The 16,896-nt window shown below is 40.7% G+C and overlaps 2 protein-coding genes across 2 annotated transcripts in view; one reads left to right on the top strand and one right to left on the bottom strand.

Annotated features, from left to right (window-relative positions):
• LOC148883095 (uncharacterized) overlaps window positions 1–13,831 on the bottom strand; it is a 15,601-nt gene extending 1,770 nt beyond the window's left edge. The window contains exons 1-10 of the mRNA XM_089023025.1: window positions 13,693–13,831; window positions 8,126–8,185; window positions 6,696–6,811; window positions 4,649–4,708; window positions 4,392–4,412; window positions 3,181–3,447; window positions 3,006–3,093; window positions 1,948–2,177; window positions 512–799; window positions 1–172 (exon numbers count right to left, since the gene is read on the bottom strand). The exon at window positions 1–172 is cut by the window's left edge and continues 13 nt beyond it. Of these exons, the coding sequence (XP_088879151.1) occupies window positions 1–172; window positions 512–799; window positions 1,948–2,177; window positions 3,006–3,093; window positions 3,181–3,447; window positions 4,392–4,412; window positions 4,649–4,694 (1,112 nt within the window). The 5' untranslated portion in view covers window positions 4,695–4,708; window positions 6,696–6,811; window positions 8,126–8,185; window positions 13,693–13,831. The remainder of the gene's footprint in view (window positions 173–511; window positions 800–1,947; window positions 2,178–3,005; window positions 3,094–3,180; window positions 3,448–4,391; window positions 4,413–4,648; window positions 4,709–6,695; window positions 6,812–8,125; window positions 8,186–13,692) is intronic.
• On the top strand, window positions 6,931–16,775 carry LOC148883094 (flotillin-1). Its single transcript, XM_089023026.1, has 12 exons — window positions 6,931–7,433; window positions 7,944–8,007; window positions 8,131–8,206; window positions 9,567–9,657; window positions 9,736–9,879; window positions 10,430–10,549; window positions 10,934–11,029; window positions 11,723–12,057; window positions 12,775–12,820; window positions 13,712–13,849; window positions 13,942–14,103; window positions 15,520–16,775. Exons 2-12 carry the CDS (start codon window positions 7,965–7,967, stop codon window positions 15,538–15,540), a joined length of 1,272 nt encoding a protein of 423 aa, XP_088879152.1. The 5' UTR covers window positions 6,931–7,433; window positions 7,944–7,964; the 3' UTR covers window positions 15,541–16,775.
• The last annotated feature ends 121 nt before the right edge of the window (window positions 16,776–16,896 follow it).

Raw genomic sequence — 16,896 nt, 5'->3', positions numbered from 1 at the left:
TCGCCCTCCTCCTCGCTCTTGCCTGCCTGCTGGGCGAGCAGCGTGAGCTTTTTGTTCTTCTCGTTCCTCTTGTGCACCTTGTAGAGGCACGACAGGAAGCACACCAGCAGCATGAAGGCCAGCAGGCTCAGCATCGACATGATGGCCAACGTCAGCGGAGGAAGCTTGGAGGCTGCCGGCGACAAAAAGAAGAGTTTGATCATATGAAAAAAATGTACAGGAAAAAAATAAATACAGAAATAAATACAAATAAATATAAAAATACAAATAAATAAATAAACAAATACAAATACATACAAATAAATACAAACCAACACAAACAAATACAAATAAATACAACTAAATACAAATACATACAAATAAATACAAATAAATACAAATAAATAAACAAATACATACAAATAAATAAATACAAACAAATAAATACAAACAAATACAAATAAATAAATCAATCAATAAAAAAATAGAAAATTCCCCAACTATTAACTAACTAAGTAACTCAAATTCTTACCAACCACGTCCACGTAAACGTGTGCCACGGTGAAGCCCGCCAGGTCCGTGATTTTAAAGACGCCCTCGTCAGACCCTCGCACTTTCCTCAGCAGCAGTTCCGAGCCGTCCACGCTGATGCGACCTGCCAGTTGGGAGTCCGGGGGGATCACCAGAACGCCTCGATCCAGAACCGGACGGTCCTGGTGTCCGGATTTGGGCCTGTACACCGCATTTACGTCGCTGTGGTCCAGGTAGAGTTTTACGGTCATGTCGGCTCCGTTGAAAACGTGCAGGAAGTCTTGATGCTCTGTGGTCGTAAGAGAAACGTCAAAAAAGGGACGTCTGTGTAAGCTCTCAGTCATACAGGTGCTTACAAAAGACTTTTAAGATCGTTACCAAGGCAAATGGGGCAATCAGGGCCAGTCATAGGACATAATAAAACAGGACAAAAGACACAATCAGATTAGCTTCAGGGAGTAGTCCACTGCTCCCTCCAACCTTATAGCAGGGACCTATCAGCAGACTTCTGAGATCGTTATCAGGGCAAATGGGGCAATCAGGGCCAGTTATAAGACATAATCAGACAGGACAAAGAAGTAATCACATTAGCTTCAGGTCGTAGTCCACTGCTCCCTCCAAACTTAGAGCAGGGACCTATCAGCAGACTTCTTACATCGTTACCAGGGCAAATGGGGCAATCAGGGCCAGTCATAAAACATAATCAGACAGGACAAAAGCTGTAATCAGATTAGCTTCAGGGAGTAGTCCACTGCTCCCTCCAAACTTAGAGCAGGGACCTATCAGCAGACTTCTTACATCGTTACCAGGGCAAATGGGGCAATCAGGGCCAGTCATAAGACATAATCAGACAGGACAAAAGGAGTAAACAGATTAGCTTCAGGGAGTAGTCCAATGCTCCCTCCAAATTTAGAGCAGGGACCTATCAGCAGACTTCTGAGACCGTCACCAGGGCAAATGGGGCAATCAGGGCCAGTCATAAAACATAATCAGACAGGACAAAAGGAGTAATCAGATTAGCTTCAGGGAGTAGTCCACTGCTCCCTCCAAATTTAGAGCAGGGACCTATCAGCAGACTTCTGAGACCGTTACCAGGGCAAATGGGGCAATCAGGGCCAGTCATAAAATATAATCAGACAGGACAAAAGGAGTAATCAGATTAGCTTCACGAAGTAGTACACTGCTCCCTCCAACCTGAGTGAGAGCAGGGACATCTCAAAGCAGAGGTTTGGCATCGCCACCTCTGGCCATTAGGGATATACAGTATATAGGGCCAGAGTTACCAGCACAATTTTAGTTTGCTGACGAAGCTTCTCGGATGAGGAGCGAAACATGCATCACAGTCAAAGAAGTATAGATGATGGCTGAGGAAACTTTATAAGGAGACTTATAATGTACGTATAACAGAAGAAGAACAGGTACGGGTTTCTACCTCACCTCGTACATGAAGGCAGTTCCTCCTGCGTACTTTCCCCTCGTGGTCACGGACGGTGAAACTGCCTTCGTCAGCCATCTTGACCGAGTGCAGCGCCACATTCCTGTCCGTCACGCTCAGGCGTCCGGCGTAGGCGTCAGCGAGCACTAGCGTGTGGCGGAAGAGGAGTGCGGCCGGTGGCTCGGTGGCGTGCAGGAAGTCAGAATGGTTGACGTGGCGGATTGGACCGGGCCTGAGCGGCGATGGGGATCAGAGAGTGGATCAGTGAGGGGCAACTTCCAATGATACCTTGGCTTACGAATTTAATTGGTTCCCAGACATAGTGCGTAAGGCGAAAAGTGTGTATCCCAAAAAATTATTTCCCATAGGAAACCATTAAAGTGAGAATAATCCGTTCCCAGGTCCCCATAAAACAGAATTTTCTACTTTCTAATTTTCTAATCCTTAAAACTACACACAAAAATACCTTATTTTATGTATAATAAATGTGCTATGGTATTATAATTAAAGAAATAAACTGTACTACATAATAAAGTCGTTTTATTTACCTTTGTGATGGTCGTTGATGGCTTGAAGGAATGGAGTGGCCGGTTTCCTCAGCATTAAACACTTGATGAGGAACGTAACTTTCGTCTTTCACCATCTTGAGGAATGATCCCTTGTAGGTGCTTTCTCTGCGATAATTTTATCGAGTTCCTCATCAATTGTGTTCTGTTTAGCTGGGTTGATAGCTTTTTGCATCAAGTGTACAGATGGCTTGTGCTGGTTGTTTGTGGAGCCTGATTGATGGGATATTTTAACCTTGCAGTCTACACTCTGCCTTTGAACTATCAAAGTTGAAACTATGTCACAGTCGTCTGCCTGTCTCTTAAAGTTGAACCCACCCCCCCCCCCCCCCCCTGAACGGGCTCGTTCGCGAAAGACACATCATTCATTGAGGCATCTCTGTGAACGCAAAAAGTTCGTATGCAGAGGTAAAATTTTCATAAATTTAACGTTCGTGAACCGAGAAGTTCGTAAACCAAGGGGTTCATAAACCAAGGTACCACTGTATACGTACCTGAACTCCAAGCTAATTGGACCTTGCACCTGGTTCAAGTGGATGTAATAAGTATCTCCGTATTTGACCACTTCCTCCACGGCACAATCTAAAGACAAAAACAAACAAAAACCAAAACATAAATATACAATTCTTTTGTAAATGCTTTTCTTAAAATTTTCCCCTTGTTTTATACCTCGAACATCGAGAGTGAGTCGCCAAAACACGCCTTCCTTCCTGCTGACTACGTAGACTCCCTCGTCTTCCTCCTGCACGTCGTCCAGCACCAGGTGGCCGTAGGGATTGAGACGAGCTCGTCGGTGCATCACTTTTCCCGCACGAAGAAGCGGCACCTCGGCGCTTTTGTTGGTCTTTGGACGGAAGACCACCTGACCGGCGTCGCCAGCCGGGATGTCAATGTGGATGTCTTCGCCGAAGAAGGCTGTCCTGTGCTCTTCTTTGACTGGAGAATACGGTTTAGTTATTAGCAAGTCATTTGGTGTTCCACATGGTTCTGTTTTGGGGCCCCTTGCTGTTTTTATTGTATTTGCTGTTTCTTGTTTTTAACTCATTCACTGTCATTCCCGAATGTATTCGGGGATTGAAAATATGACGTGGAATGCCATCCCCAAATTAGTTCGGGTGTTTTTTTTTCCATGCTTGGGTGCCGATAAAGTGCTGGCCATGGCCTCTGGCAATGTTTTTTCCCCTTCCACAAGCAGGGAACATGCCCCTTTTTTTCCATGTTAGTGCGTTATTACAGCTTGAGCCATTGTTAAAACGCTACATATATGTATTGCATTGTATTTTGGACCTCCACCCTCATTTCAAGTTCATATAACTCCAGACCCATATAATTTAGGAATTAACTGTTTTTTTTCTGAAGAAAGAAGAGTGTAAGGTTTCTTATGCTGCATTGAAAGTTTATATCGTCCTCAAACTCAATATTCTGTGGGTCTTGGAATTCAAGTGACAATGACAAAAACCCTGGCACTGGAGTGGAAAAATTTTTGAACATCTGGCAGTGAATGAGTTAAAATGCTCTCAAAATAAAGTTTAACTGAGCTGAGTATGTTGAGAATTTTAATTATTTTTCCTTCCCCTTGCTCACATTTATCAACAATATCCCGGTTGTGTTATTGGTGGACATCCTCTCCTCTTTCATCTGCTTCATGTCACAAAGAGGGTACAGCAAGTGCTGAAGAATGAATGACTATGTGTTGTCATATTATTTAGTTTTTTTTTTTTGTTCGTTGACTTCAAGAGAGCGGCTGCCTTTCCAGCAGCTCCTGTATTTTATTTTTCTACTTCTTTCTTTCCTCTTCCTTTCATTACTTTGCTGCTGTGAAATGTAAATTTCTCCACTGCGAGACAAACAAAGGTACATTCAATCCAATCCAAGCTTACCTTTCAAGGATGCTGACGCAGCTGAAAAAGGCAAAAAAAAGAGTTTGAGGTACTTAAATATAACAAATGATCCTATTCTTGCATTTGATCCTAAAATAAGTTCAAAGCATTCTCGGTGATGGAGCCTTTCAAATGTAGCGAGCGCTACGAAGAGCGCATGCACGTTGGGTGGTCGATATGCTGAATTTGCACAAAATACGCCAATCAAGCGAAATGAGCATCTGGAGAAGGTTTTCCCAGCAAAGCGGCAGGCTTACCCGTGCAGAGCAGGTTGCTTAGCAACACACACGCCATGCCTCTCATCTTTAACACGCAGACTGTGGGGAACAAAAAACAAAAAGAAAAGTTTATCTGAGATACAATCGATGTGCAAAGAAAAATAACAATATTAGAGCAGAAATGATTAACTATTGGCATATGGTGTCATATCCTAGCCAAAATCATTATTGTGTTATTTAGAGCAGACATGTCATACATAATTGAGGAGGTCTGTGAGAAAAATTCATAAACGTGATATATGCAATATATATTTCGGCCATTGGTACACATTCATAATGAAATAATATGACTTTTACAATATACAGTAAAGTCTCGTTATATCGATATCGGATATATCGATAGTCCCGGTTATATCGATATTTTTCGGACTCCCTTGAATATCGATATAACGAGACTTTACTGTATTTGTAAAAAAAATATGTTCTTGACACATATGGAAGTTTTGATTGAAGTCAATTATGAGCATATCCGAGCTGCCTTTTTGGCAGCACGGAAACGCCAGCACCGTTTTTGATTGAAAGGAATGTCGGTGCCATTTGACTGTCATCGCTTGACAGCTGCATTTTCACAGTCTGCGACTTGATGGATGGGTGGCTTGAGGAGCCCGCGATGACAAGAAAGGAGCGTAATCAGTGCCAATGCGAATGTAGAATTGTCGCGGCTTGGAATTGAAGCGGATTTACGTGGGGCAGGAGATGTGAGCCAATTCCTTTTAGTCAATGGATGGTACAGTTTCGTGTTTGCTTTCAACATTTAGCTTGCAGCGGATGTGTACTTTCACCATGACGTCCCTTATCCACTGGTGAAACGGATGCTTTGATCCTCTTCTTTCATCTCAAAGTGCTTCATAGAACCAAGAGTGTGCAGAAAGTGCTTAAGATTGAATGACTGTGATTTTTTTTGGGGGGGGGAACGTGTCCCGAAGCTAGCTAGCGTCTTCATTTCTATTAGCTATCTAACTAGCTTCCTATCTATTTGAGTACCTTTTGGGTTGAATGAACGCTGGCGCGTGTGGCTGCCGCTGCTCACCCACAGAAAAACTTATCATGTGACTGTAAAGTGACCTTGAGTTTTGAAAGGCACTTAGAAATTAAATGTATTATTATTATTATGATTATTATTTTGCGTTGTCATTTTCTTGTTTTTTGTTCTTCTGACTTCAAGATGGCGCCGCAAAAGTGGCTTCCTTTACAGCAGCTCCTATATTTACTTTTTCTATTTCTTCCTTTCCTTTCCTCCCATATCTTTGCTGCTGTGAAATGTAAATTTCTCCACTGATTTCCCCACCTGAATTCAAGTGTACGGATCAAAATCAGAATTACAGTATTATATATATATATTTTTTTTTTGGATGATGTCGCCACTGAAGGCCCAGCTATCAAATGCATGTTGGCATTCTCGAATAAACCCTGAAAATCAGACGCCATTTTAATCTGCTTCAATCTCATTTAAACAAGCGGCTCGTTCGGTCCTTTTTTTTTGTCCCAAGCGCCCTCGCCTCCTCCTTTTCCTTTTCATTTTCCTTCATGCAGCCAGTGATGCAGCCAAGGGTGTGTCGGGACCAGCATGCCTGCTGCCTGTCCCGGCTCACGCATAGGTATAGGCGGAGGGGGGTTGTGGTAGGGGGTGTCCCAGATGGAAGAAAGATGGAGGAGGATGGGCGTGCAGTTATGCTTACATTTGTGCATTATGAGTTGATGGATGGAGGAGGGAAGTCAGCAGGAATAATGATATATATGTCGTTATATGTACAGTATATAGGCTATATTCATGGTAAAGAACACTTTGCGTAAAAAGTCTTCAAAAGCAGAAAGAATGTGTTACACTGACATAGAAAAATATCCCATAATCAATAAATAAAGGCAATAAATGCATGTGTAATTTTTTTTGGTAAAAAAAAATCAATTGCGTGTGTCGATGCTTCGTGATGGTAACGAAAATGCTTGAATCCGCCCCAAACCAGGAGTCCGAAATGCTAATTGTGCATTCGTTTCAGTACAAGATGCTGCAGTAGTTGTTTTTTACCTTCTGTCGTGTTGAAGAAACGAGGATTCAGAGTGTTCCTTTTTTGTGTGTAGCAATCACCTTTTCCCTTTTTCAACAAGCTCGTCAAGCTGAAAGCACCACATCACGGCAGCCATCTGGGGGGGAAAAAAAAACGAGAAAATAACAGAGACAGGGAGAACAAGAGCTAGAGTTCCCCCGTAACGACCACCACGACTCTGCTGCCTTTGTGCGCCGAAAGGGACTCGGTACTGCTCGGGAATCCTCGGCTACTTTCGGTAAATATCGTTCAAAGCCGCCAGCTGGCGCTCAATATGGATATAAACGCTACTCGTGCGATGATTTAAAACGTCACATTTTGCTCATCAAAAACATGCGAATAGGCTCGATATAGATGTTAAATTAGCATAAAGTGTCGATTTTATGAGTTTATAAGGTGTAATTTAGCATTTACAGGTGAAAAACATGTCATACATAAATAACTGTGTGATTCCCTGTTTGGCCATTCGAGGGCGACATTACGCATATTTATCATCAGACATCTTCGTTAGAGAATAATCTAGCTAACGTCGCCTTCGTCATTCCATCGACGGCCACAGGGAATATACGTCATAATTTCTCTACCTCGTGCTTCAAACGAACGCATCCTTGTGATTGTTTATCATTATTATTTTGCTACTCGACCACCTGCAACGCGTCGACGCTTTTCCTTGTCTCATCCACACACACGCACAACCCCGTTCGGCTCATCCTTCGAAGGTAGGTTTGATTTATGTCCTGTTTGGTAAATCTCTCACAATTTGTTTTGTACTTATTTGATATTTGACGTCAAATTTAATTTGCAGAATCTCCCAGGTTATTGTTTTCCGGGGGATACTGCGAAAGACGGGTCTATTTGTTGCTAAAAGTCGCTGGATGACGTCGATGACGTCACTATGTCAGACACCAACACTACATTGAACGCTTGAAATGCGTCTATTTAGACGAGTTTATCCATATATTAGTCAAATAAACACTATAAATTACAGTTTAATTTTTGTATCAATGTTATACACAATTGCGTCTAGCTTTTGTAAATATTAGACGTCTAGAAATGTAAATATTTAAACATCAATTACATTTAGCAGCTCACAATATAGATTCGATGTGTTCTAAGTACAAAGTTGGTATCAATGCAACCCCTCACGCCCCTCTTATCCTTTCTCGTAATGAGTACACTAAGAAGAAAGCTATCCTGTAGGCCTCTTTGTATATGTGTTTGCTTTTTAGGCTTGAGGAGCGCTAACCGACATGTTCTACACCTGTGGGCCCAATGAAGCAATGGTGGTGTCAGGTAACTCCAACTCATCATCATGCACGACAAAAGCGGCCTTCAAAGTGGAAGCCCTGCAGAACTTTCAATGGCTGTGTAGTGTATCTTCTCAGAATAATGTATATATATATTTTTTAACCTCAGGCTTCTGTCGCTCCCCACCGCTGATGATCGCTGGAGGCCGGGTCTTTGTCGTTCCCTGCATTCAGAAGTTACAGAGGTAGACAAAATTACACAGTGGCTTTAAACATAATATAAAAAAATAGCAACAGAAGAGATTAACTCATTCACTGCCAGACGATGTGCAAAAAAATGTGTCCACTCCAGTGCCAGGGTTTTTGTCATCGTCACTTGAATTCCAGGACCCACAGAATATTGAGTTTTAGAATTATATAAACATTCAATACAGCGTTAGAAACCTTAGACTCTCTTGTTTCATCAGGGGAAAAAAAGTTATTTCCTAAATTATATGGGTCTGGAGTTATCTGAGCTTGAAATGGGGGCAGCTGTATAAGACACAATACAATACAGTGTACATAAATATTGATTTATATAACAATACATTTCATTTATAAGCGCCTTTAGCGCTTTAACAACAGCTGAAGCTATAAAAAAGCGCTAACATGGACAAAAGCGTTAGAAACCTTTGACTCTTCTTTCATCAGGAAAAAATAGTTAATTGCTAAATGATATGAGTCTGGAGTTATATGAGCTTGAAATGAGGGTGGCTGTCCAAAATATATATTGGTTTATATAGCGCTTTAACAACAGCTGAAGCTGGAACAAAGCGCTAACATAGAAAAAAAGGGAAATGCTGCCCGATGTCTGACCAGCGCTTTTTGGCACCCAAGCATGAAAAAACAAAACTCGAACAAATTCAAGAATAGCGCTCTACGTCGTATTTTCAATTCCCGAATAAATTCATGAATAATAATAATCAATTTCATTGATAAGGACCTTTCAAAACACTCAAGGTCACTTTACAGTCACAGGAGTTTTTTTATTTGTGGGTGAGCAGCGGCAGCCACACGCGCCAGCATTCATTCAATCCAAAAGTAACTCAAATAGATAGAAAGCTAGTTAGATAGCGAATAGAAGTAAAGACGCTAGCTAGCTTCGGAACATGTCTCACCAAAAAAAAAAAAAAAAATCACAGTAGATAGAAATAGATATAAAATAGATATAAAATAGATAGAAAGCGAGCTACCTAGCTAATAGAATGCTAGATAGCTAATAGAAAGCTAGCTAACTAGCAAGCTACCCGAAAGTAACTCAAATAGATCGGAAGCTAGATAGATAGCTTCGGGACATGTTTCACAAAAAAAAAATCACAGTAGATAGAAATAGATATAAAATAGATATAAAGTTAGCTACCTAGCGAATAGAATGCTAGATAGCTAATAGATAGATATCTAACTAGCTAGCTAATGTTTCCTGACTCAAATAGCTAGCTAGCTAGCTATATATGGGAGTGACTGAGTTCATTAAGCTATGAGGCATAACAGTCCATCGATGTACTTCTCAAACTAGCAGCACAACATACATTTATATATTTTAATCTTGTGTACTAACAATCTTAGGATCTCGCTGAACACCCTCACCCTCAACGTCAAGAGCGACAAAGTGTACACCCGCCACGGAGTGCCCATCTCCGTCACGGGCATTGCACAGGTCAGGTGGAAGTACGACTCAGCAGATTCTGCCTTCCAAAGACGTCCATTTTGTTTTTAAATGTAAATTTCTCCATAGATGAAGATTCAGGGTCAGAACAAACAGATGCTAGCCGCCGCCTGCCAGATGTTCATGGGCAAATCGGAGGGGGAGATAGCGCACATCGCCTTGGAAACGCTGGAGGGACACCAGAGGGCCATCATCGCTCATCTGACTGTAGAGGTACAGTGATACCTCGATTTATGAACCCCCTTGGCTTACGAACTTTAGCTATCAACCCAGCTAAACAGAACACAATTGACGAGGAACTAGGTAAAATTATCACCTACAAGGGATCATTCCACAAGATGGTGAAAGAAGAAGGCTACGTTCCTCATCAAGTGTTTAATGCTGATGAAACAGGCCACTCCATTCCATCAAGCCATGAACGACCATCACAAAGGTAAATAAAACCACTTTATTATACGGTACAGTTTATTTCTGTAATTATAATACCATAGCACATTTATTATACATAAAAAGAGTAATTTTGTGCAGTTTTAAAGCTTAGAAAATAGAAAATTAAGTTTTAGGGGGACATTGGAACGGATTATTCTCATTTTAATAGTTTCCTATGGGAAATTAATTTTTGGGATACACACTTTTTGCCTGACCCACTCTGTCTGGGAACCAATTAATTTTGTAAGCCAAGGTATCACTGTAACTTGAAAGGAGGACCGGATTTGTGATTTATTATGCGCTCAATTTTTATTTTTATTTATTTAAATTGCAGGAAATCTACAAGGACCGCAAGAAGTTCTCCGAGCAGGTTTTCAAAGTGGCGTCATCTGACCTGCTCAACATGGGCATCAGCGTGGTCAGCTATACGCTCAAGGACGTGCACGACGACCAGGTCGGTGATACTTTGACCCTCCCCATGCCATCAACCCCATAAACGCCGCACCACATATTAACCCATTCACTGCCAGGCAATCGATCTCCTATCTATTAGCTGTCTAACTAACTATCTATCTCGCTATTAGTTATCTATTAGCTAGCTAGCTAACTTGATCTATTTGAGTTATTCCCGGTTGAGTGAACGCTGGCGCGTGTGGCTGCCGCTGCTCACCCACAGAAAAACACTGATAAAGGTCTGACCAGCGCTTTATCGGCACACAAGCATGAAAAAACAAAACCCGAACAAATTCGGGAATGGCGCTATGCATCATATTGTCAATTCAAGTACAATGAATTGTATGCTTGATGAATGTTGTTTTTTGTTGGGATTGTTGTTCAGGATTACCTGCACTCCCTGGGGAAAGGTCGTACGGCGCAAGTGCAAAAAGACGCTCGCATCGGCGAAGCGCTCAACAAGAGGGACGCCGTCATGAGGGTGAGCTGGTTTGCTTGGTCGCAACATTCGAGGGGAAAAAAAAATACAATTTTACATTTGTGGGAATACAATATGTCAGAGATGTTCGATCGGACACTGTGGACAAAGACTCGAACCCAGAAAGATTGTCTTTTACTGCGGGCAGGAGACGCAGCCATTCATGACAGACGCCTGAATTCTGCAGCCCTCTGCCAAGCTATTTATTGAGAGTATATGCAAATTTAAGCGCGAATAGCTTTTAGCAATAAAACATTGTCTCTTCCATGAACTGATAAATTCGTCTTGGCTAATGAGCTCTTCCTGTGAAGGAGTTTCAAGTCATAAATTGCTTCGGTGATAAAGAAGTTTCCGAAGTCCTAAATTCTGTCCAAGGCCAGATCTCGCAGATGAAGATAGCAGTTTAACAAGCTGTGTCAGTTGACCTCAGATTGACCCCAGGTTGTCTGTGCTTCAATTGTGTATTCGAGTCACACATGTTGACTAAGCATATAACAGCATGAAACTTTTAAATATGATAATTTCTTATTCTGTATCACAATACAATACATATTGATTTATACAGCATTCAGAATGATTCAACTAAATTACCAGCAAATAAAGTTCTGATGTTCTAGTAGGCTTTTCCTGAGATTACTGACAAACTGGTCACTTGTCTTTTCTTTCTTAAAAAAAAATACATAATAAAAATAAAAGGAGGCACACGCCATGCAGGAGAAAATCTCAGCCCAGTACAAGAACGAGATCGACATGGCCAAGGCGCAGCGCGACTACGAGTTGAAGAAGGCGGCGTACGACGTGCAAGTGAATACCAAGAAGGCCGAATCGGAGATGGCCTACCAGCTACAGGTAGCCAAGACCAAGCAACGCATCGAGGAGGAACGCATGCAAGTGCAAGTGGTGGAGCGAAGCCAGCAGATCACGCTGCAGGAGCAGGAGATTGCGCGAAAGGAGAAGGAACTGGAGGCCAAGGTCAAGAAACCAGCCGAGGCTGAGAAGTACCGCCTGGAGAAGCTGGCAGAAGCTCAACGGTCAGTCGCGCAGATTTAACCATGGAGGAAAAAAAAAGTCAAATCATTGTTTGTCAGAGATGTTCGATCGGACACTGTGGACGAAGGCTCGAACCCAGAAACATTGTCTTTACTGCCGGCAGGAGACGCTGCCATTCATGACAGACGTCTGAATTCTGCAGCCCTCTGCCAAACTATTTATTGAGAGTATATGCAAATTTAAGTTACACATTAGTAAAACATAGTTTTCTTGATTAGAATACCACACCCCTGGGCGTTCTAAGCACGAACAGCTCTAAGCAATAAAACATTGTCTTTTCCAGTAACTGACAAATTTGTAACCTGGCTAATGAGCTCTTCCTGCGAAGGAGTTTCAAGTCGTAAATTGCTTCGGTGATCAAGGAGTTTCCCAAGTCCTAAATTCTGTCCAATGCCAGATCTTCTAGATGAAGATGACAGTTTAACAAGCTGTGTCTGTTGACCTCAGATTGACCCCAGGTTGTCTGTGCTTCAATTGTGTATTCGAGTCACACATGTTGACTAAGCATATAACAGCATGAAACTTTTAGATATGATAATTTCTTATTCTGTCTAATCTCTATCATTGTTTTAGCAATTTAGTTTAAATTTGTTTTTCTTGAATAATCCGTCACTTCTAACTACTAATATATCTTTTTTGGGAGTTAAATTTTTGATTTTACTGACTTTTTGTCGCCTCTTTTTTTTGTGTGCTCGCAGTCTTAAGATGATCATGGAGGCGGAAGCTGAAGCCGAGTCCATCAGGGTGATGAAAAAACTAATTTGCTCATTTCTTTAAACTTATTCACTGCCATTCCCAAATGTATTCGGAAATTGAAAATATGACGTAGAGCGCCATTCCCAGATTTGTTTGGGTTTTGGTTTTTCTTGCTGGGGTGCCGATAAAGCGCTGGTCAGACCGCTGGCAATGTTTTTTTCCCTTCCACAAGGGGGCAGAATTTGCCTTTTTTCCATGTTAGCGCTTTGTTACAGTTTCAGCTGTTGTTAAAGCGCTATATAAACCAATATATATGTATTGCATTGTATTTCGGACACCCGCCCTCATTTCAAGCTCATATTACTCTGGACCCAAATAATTTAGGAATAACTCTTTGTTTCTCCTGAAAGAAGTGAGTCTAAGGTTTCTTACACTGCATTGAATGTTTATGTAGTCCTCAAACTCAATATTCTGTATTGTTTTTGGACAGCCGCCCCCATTTCAAGATCATATAACTCCAGACCCATTGACTGTAATTTAGGGAATAACCTCGGTTTATGATGTTTATGTAGTCGTAAATTACACGTCTGGCGATGTTTTTCCCTCCCACGAGAGGGCAGCATTGACCTTTTGTGCAGCCAACCCTATTTCAAGATCAGATAACTCCAGACCCATATAATTTAGGAATTAACTCTTTTTTTTCTGATAAAAGAAGCGAGTCTAAGGGTTTCTTACGCTGCATTGAATGTTCATGTAATCCTAAAATTCAATATTCTGTGTGTCCTGGAATTTGAGTGAAAATGACAAAAACCCTGGCACTGGAGTGGACACATTTTTGCACATATCTAGCAGTGAATGAGTTAATGTGATCTTTTTTTTCTTCAGGAATACAATTTCTCATTGCAGTCACACATACCTACTTTTTTTTCCCGGCGGCAGATGAGGGGCGAGGCAGAGGCATACGCCATCGAGGCCAAGGGCCGGGCCGAAGCGGAGCAGATGGCCAAGAAGGCTGCCGCCTTCCAACTGTATGGCAGTGGCGCCATGGTGGACATGTTGCTGGAGAAACTGCCGCTGGTGAGAAACGCACAAGTCCAGAGTGGAATTTAGCACGTGGGCTATAGAAAATGGTCGACTGATATACTCGGTTTTGTACCTACTTCCACAAGATGGCGGAAGAGATCAGCAAGCCTCTGTGTGAAGCCAACAAAGTGACTTTGGTGTCCAGTGGAGGTGAAGTTGGAGCCGCCAAACTGTCTGGAGAGGTTCTAGAAATTATGACCCGTCTCCCCGATACGTTGGAGAAGCTCACCGGCATCAACATCGCCCAGGTCAACTGCACACAGAAAAACCTCCATTTTCTTTTCGGATGCTGAAAACGGGATGCTGTTCCAAATTGGGAGAAAAAAAGGCACAAGTAGATCATCATCATCATCATCATCATCGCGCACACACACACCCACACAAAATAAACAAACATAAATACATGAAAAAAATGAATACATAAATAAATACATAATTACATAAATAAAAATACAGAATGAATAATACATGAATACATAAATGAATAAATAAAATAAATTAAGCTAAATCAGAAATACGAATATTGGGGAAAGTTATAAACATATTTATTTTGATTACCATTACAATTTGAGCTAACTTTGCTACTGTGAAATGCAAATTGCTCCACTGCGAGACTAATAAAGGTCAATTTTGTTAACGCGCTATATAATAGCTAACTAGCTATCTAGCTAGCTATCTGTTGGTTATCTACTATCTATCCACTAGTTGGCTAGCTAGCTTTCTATCAGTATTTAATAGTGACATTCAGTGTATTAGCTAACTATCTATCTAGCTAGCTATTAGCTACAGAGCTATATAGGTGGGTGGCTATCTGTTGGTTATCTACTATCTATCCACTAGTTGGCTAGCTAGCTTTCTATCAGTATTTAATAGTGACATTCAGTGTATTAGCTAACTAACTATCTAGCTAGCTATTAGCTATAGAGCTATATAGGTGGGTGGCTATCTGTTGGTTATCTACTATCTATCTACTAGTTGGCTAGCTAGCTTTCTATCAGTATTTAATAGTGACATTCAGTGTATTAGCTAACTAACTATCTATCTAGCTATTAGCTATAGAGCTATATAGGTGGGTGGCTATCTGTTGGTTATCTACTATCTATCTACTAGTTGGCTAGCTCGCTTTCTATCACTATTTAATAGTGACATTCAGTGTATTAGCTAACTAACTATCTATCTAGCTATTAGCTATAGAGCTATATAGGTGGGTGGCTATCTGTTGGTTATCTATGAGCTATCTACTAGCTGGCTAGCTAGCTTCCTATATATTAACTTCCGGGTTGAGTGAACGCTGGCACGTGTGGCTGCCGCTGCTCACCCACAGAAAACCTTATCCTGTGACTTTAAAGTGAGCGTGAAAGTTTTTAAAGGTGCTCATAAATGAAATGTATTATAAATCCAATCCAAAAAGATAATGGGTGCTTTCTTGTAGGCACAACAGGAATTGGAAAATACTTACTGTTGGTTAATTTTAAGTTACAGGGCCAAAATGATTTATCGAATACTATTATGTACTGTGTAATATGACTTTTTACATATCTTAAATTATATTAGATGAGCCTTTATTTGTCTCACCATGGACTATTATTTCTTGAAAACTGCTCATTTTCGCTGAAGAAACTATTAACCCGCCTTCCTCTTTCTTTAATCTCTCCCTATTACAGGTCAGCTCTCGCAGTGGCTAAGGAAGACCAGTCGGCCTCTTGATCAGCTGCATTGATCACTAATCACAACAACCACCACATCACACGCAAAAGCTACTAAATTTCAAAATGTGCTTTTTTAATTTAATGTGTTGTGCTGCTCATTTCCTCCACTGCAATTTTGTTTTGCTACCGTTGTGGCTCACTAACAGTATTAGCAAAGTTGGTATTATGTTGCCAGTATTTGGCACTGCATTTTGTTGCAAATATAAATATTAGCTATACCATATATTATACAATATATTTTAAAAAAGCAAAATATATGTAACGCATGATTCAATGTCATCAGGAGCTGTTCAGAATATATTTATCTAAAAACATGACAAAGAGTATTGCAATAACGTGAAGTACACTGACAAAAAAAAGCTCATAGAGGTTGTTGCTACAAAGCTCTCAAACGGCAAGTGCTTACTGACTTTATGTCCTCTCATCCAGTTATGGATAGCTGCAATTTAAAAAAACACAAACTATGTACGTGTTTATGTATTTATTCATTTATTGTTCTGATGTATGATTTATTTTTTTCTGTCACTAAATGTCAATAGTTAATTAATGTGTCTTAAAGGACAACCAACACCATTTTTTTTGTTTCCTAACTGACATCAGAAACACGTTTTATAGCATCTAAAATACCCAAAACTTCTGATATTTTTAGTCAACTGCAAAACACCAATAAAAATAACTTAAAGTGTCCCAAAAAAAATGACTTAAAGTGTCCCAAAACTACTTCAAAATGACCTCAGAGATGCCGAGTTTCAGAAGGTCCCGCCCCCTTGTTCGTGACGTCACGCCAGGACGTCTTACCTTGCTCTAGAATCAAAACAATGGCTTCAGATTCGGAGAAGATGCTTTCTTGTTACTCATCCAGTTATGAATATGATTCAAATAGTTCTGAAGAGGACTGTGACTGTAAAGTGACCTTAAGAGTTTTGAAAGCCGCGTACAAATGAAATGGATTATTATTATTATTAGTAGTAGTAGTTAGTATAATAACAACTGACTAAATGTATATAGATGAAATCGGCTATTAATATTGACAAGATGCGCGCACGTGTACGTGACGCCATCTTCGTTTTCTTCGTATTGTGTTGTAATATTAATAAAGATGCTACGAAGTGTGTGAAAATGTATATATTTTGTACTGATTTTTCGCTTTTACATCTTGTCAGTTTAAAGAAATTCTTCACTTTGTGTATTTTGCATGCCCTTATCCGTTTTAATAAAGCAGAAAATTGCGTTCGAATATGGAAAGTCATAAGTAAACAAACGAAAAAAAAAACAAGAGGAACTTCGTGTCCTGAACAGCAGAGGGCGACATTTTACTTTTAACTTCGTTGC

The sequence above is a fragment of the Hippocampus bargibanti genome, linkage group LG20 (genome assembly GCF_051943395.1).
Source record: "Hippocampus bargibanti isolate YZ-2025 linkage group LG20, ASM5194339v1, whole genome shotgun sequence".
Lineage (NCBI taxonomy): Eukaryota > Metazoa > Chordata > Actinopteri > Syngnathiformes > Syngnathidae > Hippocampus > Hippocampus bargibanti.
The sequence above is the reverse complement of the archived record's forward strand: the minus strand, read 5'-3'. Positions and strand labels throughout refer to the sequence as shown.

Excerpts from the sequence above, each read along its gene's own strand:
- LOC148883094 (XM_089023026.1), top strand. The coding sequence starts at position 7,965 with ATGTTCTACACCTGTGGGCCCAATGAAGCAATGGTGGTGTCAG. Across the intron at positions 9,658-9,735 it reads CCGTCACGGGCATTGCACAG|ATGAAGATTCAGGGTCAGAA; the intron begins GTCAGGTGGAAG and ends ATTTCTCCATAG. Across the intron at positions 9,880-10,429 it reads TCGCTCATCTGACTGTAGAG|GAAATCTACAAGGACCGCAA; the intron begins GTACAGTGATAC and ends TTTAAATTGCAG.